Raw genomic sequence first — 11,525 nt, forward strand, 5'->3', positions numbered from 1 at the left:
TGTGTGGCTGTTGGGTCCACCTACACACAGGAAGAGAAAGGGACAATGAACATCAAACTGGTTTTAATGTTTTCAAAAGGACCCGTGTGCCACATCTAGGAAAAAAAGGCCTTTTGAAATGTCTTCCTTCCTTCCCCTTTGCTGGTCGTATTTGTTCAATGAGCCTGCCTTTTCTGTCCCAGCTTTATAGTTCACTCCAGCCTTTGCTGTAAATCAGGATAAACGGTCAGCTTGACTGAAAGAGGCTTTGCCAATTGACAGACGAGGTTAAAGGAGGTAAAGGGGACCGCAATGGAGTATCTTGCAGTTGGATGGAGACACCAGTGTTCTTATCGGACGCCTTTTCCTAAGGAGAGAACTAACTAACTAGCGAGAGAATCAGCCTAAAACTAAAGAGAAATTTCCTGACAGAATAGTTAACCAGCGGAATGATTTGCCTCCAGACGTTGTGGCTTCTCCAACACTGGAGGTTTTTAAGAAGAGACTGAACAAGCCATTTGTCTGAAATGGTACAGGTCGTCCCCGACTTACAACAGTTCATTTAGGGACCGTTCGAAGTTACAAGGGCACTGGAAAAAGTGACTTGTGACTATTTTTCACAGTTATGACCTTAGCGGCATCCCCATTGCCATGCGATTTACATTCGGAGGGTTCATATTTATGACGTTCGAGCGTCCCGGGGTCACGTGATCCCCTTTTGCGATTTTACTGACAGGCAAAGTCAAAGGGGCAGCCAGATTCGCTTAACAGCTGTGTTACTAATTTAACAATTGCAGTGCTTCACTTGACAAAAGTCGTGGCGCAATGGTTCGAATGCAGTAAATTGTAGGCTGACTCTGCCCACTGCCAACAGTTCGATTCTGACCGGCTCAAGGTTGACTCAGCCTTCCATCCTTCCAAGGTCAGCAAAATGAGGAGCCAGATTGTTGCGGGGCAATGTGCTGATTCTGTAAATTGCTTAGAGAGGGCTGTGTAACCCCGTGAAGCGGTATATAAATCTAAGTGCCCTTCCTTCCTTCCTTCCTTCCTTCCTTCCTTCCTTCCTTCCTTCCTTCCTTCCTTCCTTCCCTCCCTCCCTCCCTCCCTCCCTCCCTCCCTCCCTTTTCCCCTTTCTCATTCTCCTTCCTAGTGGCACAGTACTTAGAATGCAGTATTGCAGGCTGGCTCTGCCCACCGACAGCAGTTCAATCCTGACCGGCTCAAGGTTGACTCAGCCTTCCATCCTTCTGAGGTCGGTCCAATGAGGACCCAGATTGTAGGGGGCAAATATGTTGACTCTGTAAACCTCTTAGAGAGGGCTGTCAAGCACCGTGAAGCGGTATATAAGTCTAAGTGCTTATTGCTATTGCTAACCAAACAGGCTCGATTCATGTGACAATTTTCCTCACCTCCACCTTAGCTGTGTGAATTCCTGGGTTTGTAATCAGTCTGATTAAGCCAATGTTGTTGGGCCTATTTAGTATATATCAGGAACTTATATATATATATATATACTGTAACCTGTTTCTAACTTCTTGTTCTAACTTGCAAGCCTATTCTAGCGGCAACGGTTCAGTCGGGATCAACAGAGCTGCAGAGCCCGTGCGGAGGGCTATTTCAAATGTTTTCCACCAGATATTTTGACGAAGAAAGCCCTTGGATGTGGCTGAGGTAGCTTATAACTTCCTTTTGCGAACAGGAGCCACAAATTCTGGCAGTTAATCCATGTTCTTGTACTAGACTCAGATGAACCTTCAGCACACATGTCTGAAATAATAATAATAATAATAATAATAATAATAATAATAATAATAATAATAATAATATAATAATAATAATAATAATGATGATGATGATGATGATGATGATGATGATGATGATGATGATGATGGTGGTGGAAGGGATCCTGGAGGTCATCTAGTCCAACCCCCTGCTCAAGCAGGAGACCCTATGCCATTCTGGACAAATGGCTGTCCAATCTCTTCTTGAAAACCTCCAGTGTTGGAGCATCTACAACTTCTGGAGGCAAATCGTTCCGCTGGTTAATTGTTCTCACTGTTAGGAAATCTCTCCTTAGTTCCAGGTTGCTTCTCTCTGTGGTTAGTTTCCACCCATTTCTTCTTGTCCTGCCTTCAGGTGCTTTGGATAACAGCTTGACCTCTTCTTTGTGGCAATCCCTGAGATAGGTAGACTAAAGACTTCAATCCCATTTGTAAATGATTTCCCCATTGAAACTCCCTTATTTTCTGCACCTCTCTGGGTTTTACAAGGGCTTGCAAAACATGCGGCGTGGGCAGCAATGCCCCACATATAGCAGCGTATTCCTATTTAACTTGTTTACACAATTGTTTACAGGCCGTTCACTTCCACAAAGGCCTCAAGCCTGGAGCTTTATTTCCAACCAAGCCAGCAGTTTCCTGGAGCAAACAATGATATTTAAAAAGAAGAGAAAGGTACATAAGCAAAGACTCCATCTTGCATCACCGATAATCCCCTTGGGATAAGCTACAAGGGAATATGGATCCCCTTAAAAGCACAGTGTCTCAAAAATCTACTGCATTTTTTCTTACGGAGCACAAGTTGCTTGTTCTTGCGAGGAGGATGAGGATGGCTGGGGTGTTCTAAAAAGGAATAGGAAAAAAAAGAATAATGAATCTTTTAATCAGTCAATTGAAGACCGAAAGGTATACTGGTAGTCCTCGACATACGACCACAGTTGAGCCTAACTTTTCTGTTGCTAAGTGAGACAGTTGTTAAGTGAGCTTTGCCCCATTTTATGACCTTTCTTGACACAGTTGTTAAGTGAATCGTTGCTGCTGTTAAGATAGCAACATGGTTGTTAAGAGAATCTGGCTCCCCCATTGGTCAGAAGGTCGTAAAAAGTGACCCCAGGACACTGCAACTGTCATAAGTGCATGCCAGTTGCCGAGCCTCTGAATTTTGATCACGTGACCACGGGGATGCCCTAAGGCAGAGGTAGGCAACCTCGGCTCTTTTATGACTCGTGGACTTCAACTCCCAGAATTCCTGAGCCAGCATGGCTCAGCTTGGAAACCTCAGCATGGCTGGCTCAGGAATTCTGGGAGTTGAAGTCCACGAGTCATAAAAGAGCCAAGGTTGCCTGCCTCTGCCCTAAGGGTTGCGAGTGTGAAAAACGGTAATAAGTCCATTTTTTTTCCAATTTTTGACTCATATTTATGACGGTTGCAGCGTCCTGGGGTCATGCAATCTCCTTTTGCGACCTTCTGTCCATGGGGAAGCCAACGTCACTGAACAGCCATGTTACCGACTTCATTTAGCTGTGTCGTAACATGGGGCAAGACTCACTTAACCAATGTTTCATTTAGCAACAGCCATTTTGGGATCAATTGCGGTCATAAGTCGAGGATTACCTGTAGTATCCTGCAAAGTAAAAAGTGATTTTAATGGGTGGGCAAAATGAAAATCAATGGGGATGATAGAAAAAAATCCCAGTGGGTGATTCCTGATTTTTCCTCCTCATCCAAGCCTAATAAGATGCTTAGGCTACACAACACCCACCCACACCCACGCACCCTTCTTCATTTTACCTTCCACATGAGTTACACCCGGGACTGTTTTCTTACCTGACAAACTAGTTAAGGTGAATCCATCACAGGGACAAGGATGCTTGTGTTTTTTGGGGTGTTGGAGTTCACTCAAATCTAAAAATAATTAGGAACCAGCATTAGAAGGACATGGGGCATCAGAGAAAGATGGAGAGGTTCTTCCTCCTCACCCACATGCCACCCTTGAAGAAAAACGACCCTCAAAAGAGTAACAAGGATAACAACAAAGCTTGTCTGCTTTTAAGTCAGACACCTGGAACAGAGAGAAAAGACCCAAAGAGACAACCCATAATCAATCAATCAATCAATCAATCAATCAATCAATCAATCAGAATAGAGCTGGAAGGGACCTCGGAGGTCTTCTAGTCCAGCCCCCTGCTCGAGCAGGAGAACCTATGCCATTTCAGACAAGTCCAGCCTCTTAAAATCTCCAGTGATGGAGCACCCACGATTTCTGGTGGCAAGCTGTTCCACTGGTTAATTGTCCTCACTGTCAGGAAGTTTCTCCTTAATTCCAGGTTGCCTCTCTCCTTGATTACTTTCCAACCATTGTGTTGTGATTCAGGGTCAGCCTGTGGGTTCGGCAGTTGGGTCGGACGACTCAGAGGAGGAGGGGGGTGTTGAAGATCTTGCTGAGTGGGTTGGAGATCTTGCTGATGAGAGCCCTCAGCCAGGCCCCTCCCACCGGGTCACGACGGAGACCCAGCTGTGTGAGCCTGACAGTGTGGATGAAGATGACCCACAGCTGGCCCTGTTCAAGGACGCCTGACGCAGGAGGCAGTCAAGCAGGAGTAAACAGAGGAAGGCAATGGGGCACCTCAGAAGGAGGCAGAGAGAAGCCACGCCCTGAACTGTATAAAAGGGGAATGCGTGGGAGGGCTGGTTTGCTGAAGGCAACCACTTGAATAGTTCCTGTTTCATGGTTCGTGTCTTGTTTTACTCTGTTTTATGTTAATAAATTTGGCAGGCTTAATTCCAGCCTCTTGCCGTTTGTAAAGGGGTTGTCCCTGCCTTTTCTGCAGGGCCGGTAGCAGGCTGGTACAGAACACATTGCTTCTTATCCTGCCCTCTGGTGCTTTGGAAAATAAGTTGACTCCCTCCGCCTTGTGGAAAGCTCTCAAATACTGGAATACTGCCGTCGTGTCCCCCCCCTCCTTCTTTTCTCTAAACTGGCCATACCCGATTCCTGCAACCGTTCTTCCCATGTTTTTGTCTCCAGGCCTTAGTTGCTCTTCTTTGCACTTGGCACCACATGATCCTGGAGGCCAGAAGACCCCAAAGTAAACTTGCAGGCAAATTTTCTTCCAGCTCCCCGATGGAGATCAAGAGACGGGACTCACCTGGACAAGGGCAGGGCCGATGCCCCGGCTTGCTTCGTTTCGACCTGCTCAGCAAACTCTCTTGGTCGTACCTTCCACCTAAGCCCCAAAGGAGAAAGATGAGAGCAGATTTGAAGGGGCTACGAGGGATGAAGGAATCCACCCGTGCGGTTCAAGAAGCTCTCGTGGGCTTGGTGATCCTGGAGGAAGGATTAACAATGGTCTCCACTGCCTTCTACTGAGGTAGGGGTGGTGGGTGCCCTTCTTTGGGGGCGGTTTTCCCAGTTCGTCCCTCTTTCTTTCACGTCCTCCCATGGGGAGCAGGTGAGAAAGGGGGGCGGGCTGAGAGAACCACGGAAGAGAGCAGCCCAAATCTTTTACCTCCAGCTACCACATTAAAAACAGTTTCCATTCTAGGTGAGGTACATCGATCCATTCACCGTTCCAATCTAGCACTGATGGTGTTAACTAGTTTGAGCAATGAAATAATAATAATAATAATAATAATAATAATAATAATAATAATAATAATAATAATAATAATAATAATAATAATAATTTTATTTGTATACCGCCCTTCTCTCGAAGGACTCAGGGTGGTGAACAGGGCAATACATGTTAAAAGACATGTTAAAAGAAATGTCTGCAAGAAACCAAGGGAACAACAAGGACCTCACTGTTCCAATCTCTCCCTTTCCTCCTTCCTTCCTTCCTTCCTTCCTTCCTTCCTTTTTCTTTCCCTCCCCTCCCTCCCTCCTTCCCTCCCTTCTCTCTCTCCCTTCCTTCCTTTCCTTCTTCTTTCCCTCCCTCCTCCTTTCTCTCCCTCCAGTCCCTCCCTCTTTTCTTCCTTCCTTCCTTCCTTCCTTCCTTCCTTCCTTCCTTCCTTCCTTCCTTCCTTCCTTCCTTTCCTTCTTCTTTCCCTCCCTCCTCCTTTCTCTCCCTCCAGTCCCTCCCTCTTTCCTTCCTTCCTTCCTTCCTTCCTTCCTTCCTTCCTTCCTTCCTTCCTTCCTTCCTTCCTTTCCTTCTTCTTTCCCTCCCTCCTCCCTTCTTTCTCTCCCTCCCCTCCCTCCTTCCTTCCTCCCTCCCTCCCTCCTTTCCCTTCCCTCCCTCCCTTTCTTTCCCTCCCTCCCTCTTTCCTTCCTTCCATCCTCCCTCCCTCCCTTTTTCCTTTGTTTCCTTCTTTCCCTCCCTCCTCCCTTTCTCTCCCTTCCTCCCTCCCTTCTTTCTCTCCTTCCTTCCTTCCTTCCTTCCTTCCTTCCTTCCTTCCTTCCTTCCTTCCTTCCTTCCTCTTCACTACAGACAATCTGGACAGTCTATGGATCCTTAGTCAAAGATCAGCGAGAAGACTTGGGTGGTGTTCAGGCACAGGTTGAACCTGCTCCACTCCCAGCAGGATGGCTTTGTACAATATACTAAACTTAGGGAGTTGCTATTGTTTTTCCTGGCCATTTTATGGCTCAGGGTATTGTGTAAATCTAGAGAAAATGGGTTAATTTAAAGACCAGGTTAATGGTGTTGAGGGAACATTGCTTGTCTGGTGCCAATCCGGGGATCTTCCTAACTTTCCTCTCCTTTCTTCCCGCGCATCAATTCCCAATAACTCTCTCCAACTCCTCTTACCTTTCTCTGAGCTGCAGACCAGGCCGATGAGGAGCGCTGACATCAGAAATAAGAAGAATCTCTCCATTTCGCCCGGCAACGTCCTTGGCTCTCTCCGTCAATGGCCACTGCTTCCGCTAATAACTTTTTGTGCTTAAATCAACCGACGTATTTATCTTTTTTTTTTTAAAAAACTTTTTTTTCTCCTTCCGGCTAATACTTCTGGGAAATGTTTGGGGAAAAAATAAGAAATCATATCAGGGCAAACCCCAATCCATTGTGCAAACTTTTTTTCTTCCTGTAATTCTACCTTAATATTTACTGATTTACAAAGCTGCCAAATATTACTTTCTGGGGCGAGGAGAGAGAGAGAGAGAGAGAGAGAGAGAAACCAAAAGAATAATTGAATTGTTTTTGGGAGAGCTGTTGTTGGCGAGGACCCAAACGCACAGGTAGAGAATAGGCAGTACCTGGCTGAATAGTAACACAGGTAGTCCTCGACTTACAACGATCCATTTTGTGACTGTTTGAAGTTACCACGGCAGAGTCTAAAGCTAGACTAGAAGATCTCCAGGGTCCCCTGTCAGATGCCAGTCTGATCCAACAGAAGACGCCGTACTAGTTCCAAGACAGTTGGACCTTCAACCTGATTTTGGAAGGGACTTCAATGCATGAATTAAAACGTGAAATGTTTATGGAGCTGTAAGCAGCAATAGAAACAATCCTGCCTCTTTCAACACCCGGTGACTTTATGGGCACGCCCATTTAGTTTACATGGCATCCATTTATTATCCTAAATCCCCAGGGCTTATTGGTAAAGTCTCACCCAGTACAAACCAAACCTTGCCCTTTTGAACATCTAAACCCAGCCAGATGCTATCTCCAGTTTAGACAAGTTGAGAGAAGCCAGATCGAAAATCCTTAAACCTTAAAGCCTGTGTGCAATATATATCTCTGTCTCTATCTCTCTCTATATCTCTCTCTATATATATCTCTATGTCTCTGTCTGTCTGTCTGTCTGTCTGTCTGTCTGTCTGTCTATCTATCTATCTATCTATCTATCTCTGTCTGTCTGTCTGTCTGTCTGTCTATCTATCTATCTATCTATCTATCTATCATCTATCTATCTATCATCTATCTATCATCTATCTATCTATCTATCTATCTATAATCTATCATCTATCTATCTATCTATCTATCTATCTATCTATCTATCTATCTATCTATCTATCTAATCATCATCTATCTATATCCACCTACCTGCCTATCATCTATCTATCTATCATCTATCTATCTATCTATCTATCTATCTATCTATCTATCTATCTATCTATCTATCTATCTATCTATCTAATCTATCTATCTATTATATACCAGGCAGCAAGGCAAATTCAAAATGGAGTATGGTTTTTCTAAAGTTTACGTTAAAAAATATTGTAAATCTGTTGGCGCACGAAGAAGGGAAGCTCAGAAATTAAATACTTATATTCTTTGCATTGTTTTTCTTTTTTCTTTTCCTTCTCTCTTGTTATTATTTGCAAATAATACAATGGAGATTTTGACCCTAACCGCAAAGATAGATGCATCTTTTTGATATAAAAAGAACTCAATGCATTTTATTGGGTATGGTTTATCTTTAATGAATGTTGGCACTGAACATTCATTGTATAACTTCAGTAATTCCTCTGATCTAATTACTGATTTTTTTTAAAAAAGTTATGATCCACCAAAACAGTTTTTTTTGACTGCCCAGTATAGTCCTCTCCCTCCCTCCATCCCTCCCTCCCTCCTTCCTTCCTTCCTTCCTTCCTTCCTTCCTTCCTTCCTTCCTTCCTTCCTCCCTCCCTCCCTCCTTCCTTCCTCCCTCCCTCCCTCCCTCCCTCCCTCCCTCCTCGGGGTTTGAGGTGACCCTCAGTGGCTTTATAATTCATCTGTTTGCTTTTTCCCTACCTAATTTTTCAAAAGCCAACTGTACAAGACTTTTGTCCAGTATGGACATGAAGCTGACCAGTCTATAGGTATTCAGCTTTCCTTTTTTCTCCTTTTGTTGAAGACAGGAACAGCGGCCGCCCTTCTCTCACCCTTTGGCGCAATGTCCAGCCTCCGTGATTTTGCAAAAACAACAGGACGGAGGACCGTCTAAGACACTGGACCAGCAGAAGTTCTCAGGTAAAGACGGAGGAGAAAGACGGTTGTTATGACAAACCTTCCTCGCACCCCTCCTTTCGTTCCTTTCGGGATGATCTCTTTGGGAGGTCAGGTAGGTACCCTGAAGGTGAATGGGTGAGGCCGGTCTGTGTATTTTGCAGAGGGTGTTGGCTTTATGAGTAGGAGCCGGTATTTTCACATAAGGGGAATTTACAAGTATTTCCTTGATTCTTCTCCCAAGGAGTGACCAGGAGAACCTTTTAAAGTAACCAAACCCGGTTTTGCAATGAATAAAAATCAGGGTTTCCTCTCTATCTCTGTCACTGCTACACTCTAAGAAAAAGTGCATCGTATTTTGAAATTTATTTTACATGCTGCATTTATTATAAACAACAGAAGGTAGTGAACATGTGTAATGCTGTTCCTCCTTTCCTCACAACAACATCCCTGTGAAGTAGGTTGGGCTGGGAGAAAGGAACTGGTGCCCAAAGTCACCCAGCTGGCTTTCATGCCTAAGGCGGGACTAGAACTCCCAGTCTCCCGGTGATCGGCCCAAAGTCATCAAGCCATCTTTCATGCCTAAGGTGGGACTAGAACTCCCAGTCTCCCGGTGATCGGCCCAAAGTCATCAAGCCATCTTTCATGCCTAAGGTGGGACTAGAACTCCCAGTCTCCCGGTGATCGGCCCAAAGTCATCAAGCCATCTTTCATGCCTAAGGTGGGACTAGAACTCCCAGTCTCCCGGTGATCGGCCCAAAGTCATCAAGCCATCTTTCATGCCTAAGGTGGGACTAGAACTCCCAGTCTCCCAGTGATCGGCCCAAAGTCACCCAGCTGGCTTTCATGCCTAAGGCGAGACTAGAACTCCCAGTCTCCTGGTGATCGGCCCAAAGTCATCAAGCCATCTTTCATGCCTAAGGTGGGACTAGAATTCACATCTCCTGGTAGTTGGCCCAAAGTCACCCAGCTCGCTTTTGGCAGTGGTAGGACACTCTTCGTTGGGGAATCTTCCAAACTGAATGGGGCCAAAGCAGAGGTGGCCATTTGAATGAAAAAGAACGCACTTCCCTCAAACGAAAACACCCTTGCCCACACTCAGACGCCAGTGGAAGTGGAGCAGTAGAGACGCACTGCTTACAGTACATTCGGGGCAGGGGTGTTGCAAGGGTTGCTATCAGATGACCCTCTTGCACGGGAAGCTCTTAAAACCGGTTACATTTTTCTCTTTTTGACCCTAAATCAGCCTGCTTGGCGAAGGGGGTCTGCAGGCTTAAAATCCTGGCATTGCTTTTCTACTGTTTCCACTGGCCTAATCAGCGGGTTGCAGCTATGGCAACAACACACTGCAGTTACTTTTGCTTTTCCAAATATTGTGGACAGCGCTCCTCGGCTTCAAAATCCAGAATATCCTTCGGGAAAAAAACAAACCAAGCGCTAAAACGAACAGAAAATCAGATAAACCTAATCAGGAGAGATCTTTTTCTTTTCTTTTTTTAAAAAAAAATACACTAGAAGTGGGCTCAGATACGCCACATATTGTTCACATTACAAAGCTATTGATAGCTGCTGCTGAGATTATGGTGACTCAGAACTGTCTCCGTTGGTGTGTGGTTTTGTGTGTCTTGTCTGTCTGTGCGTATGCGTGGAAGACTTTAAAAGAGAGCAAATAAACCCGCTCCCACATTCTGCTACGTTTGCCTGTGCCAGAAGCCCCCGGTTTTTCTCTCAATGTGACACAGCAAGGCCAACCCACCTCACAGGGTTGTTGCTGTGAGGAAAATGGGAGGAAGAAGCATTAAGTGGAATGCCTTGCTTTCAGAAGCTGTGGGCGCCCCATCGCTGGAGGCTTTTAAAAAGAGACTGGAGAACCACTGGTCTGAAATGGGATAGGGCAGGGGTAGGCAACCTTGGCTCTTTTATGACTGGTGGACTTCAACTCCCAGAATTCCTGAGCCGGCTGGCTCAGGAATTCTGGGAGTTGAAGTCCACGAGTCATAAAAGAGCCAAGGTTGCCTACCCCTGGTATAGGGTCTCTGGCTTGAGCAGGGGGTTGGACTAGAATAGGGGTTCCCGACTCCTGGCCCGTGGGCCACTATTGGGCTGTGGCCTATTTGCAACTGGGCCACACAAGCAGCTGGACGGCATGCATGGATGTATATGCAGCTCAACTTGCACGAATGACAGGCCGGTGCACGTGCGGACACGTACGTGACTCAACTTGTGCAAGTTGAGCTGCATGCATGCCCAGATGTGCATTGGCCTGCCACTCACATGGCCCAGTTCCCTTTCTCTCCCCCCCCCCTCCTTGCCGGACTGCCAAGCTGCAAAGGTTGGAGACTTCTGGACTAGGCAGGCTTAAAATTTACATATTATTATCCAGATGTTTTACAACTGTACTTCTAAAATGCCCAGAAACCTTGGTGATGGTGGTTTCTAGGGATCGGATTCCAATATATCTGGCATCTAGTAAATCCTGATCTTCATAATCTGTCTCTCTGTGTGTATGCATATGTATATATCCCATGTGCAGAGTGAATACCTGCATAGTATATATTTTGTGCCACTTAATATGGAATGGCAGCTCATTGCCTGGCTGTTATGAGTGTTAGAGGCCAAAGCAGCAAGTAGATCACTGCCATGGTGGAGCAGTGGGCTAATGCCTCCTTAAGTAACACCAGCTGCCTGCAATTAGTGCAGGTTCGAGTCCCACCAGGCTCAAGGTTGACTCAGCCTTCCATCCTTCCGAGGTAGGTAAAATGAGGACCCAGATTGTTGGGGGCAATTAAGCTGACTTTGTAATAATGCCGCTTGGGGTGTGTGTGAAAGCCCTAATAAGCAGGCATATACATAGGATGAAGGCTACTGCTAAGCTTGTCAGCCGCCCTGAGTCTTC

General features: G+C 45.7%; 1 protein-coding gene across 1 annotated transcript; it reads right to left on the bottom strand.

The window, feature by feature from the left end:
* Positions 1-2,350: 2,350 nt before the first annotated feature.
* Positions 2,351-6,853, bottom strand: LOC310644180 (uncharacterized protein). The gene is made up of 4 exons (XM_083368964.1): positions 6,506-6,853; positions 4,907-4,984; positions 3,585-3,662; positions 2,351-2,600 (listed from the first exon to the last, which is right to left on the bottom strand). The coding sequence occupies exons 1-4, from the start codon at positions 6,570-6,572 to the stop codon at positions 2,485-2,487; spliced, it is 339 nt and encodes a 112-aa protein (XP_083225090.1). The 5' UTR covers positions 6,573-6,853; the 3' UTR covers positions 2,351-2,484.
* Between the last annotated feature and the right edge of the window lie 4,672 nt (positions 6,854-11,525).

The sequence above is a fragment of the Vipera ursinii genome (assembly GCF_947247035.1).
Source record: "Vipera ursinii genome assembly, chromosome: 9".
NCBI classification, from domain to species: Eukaryota; Metazoa; Chordata; class Lepidosauria; order Squamata; family Viperidae; genus Vipera; species Vipera ursinii.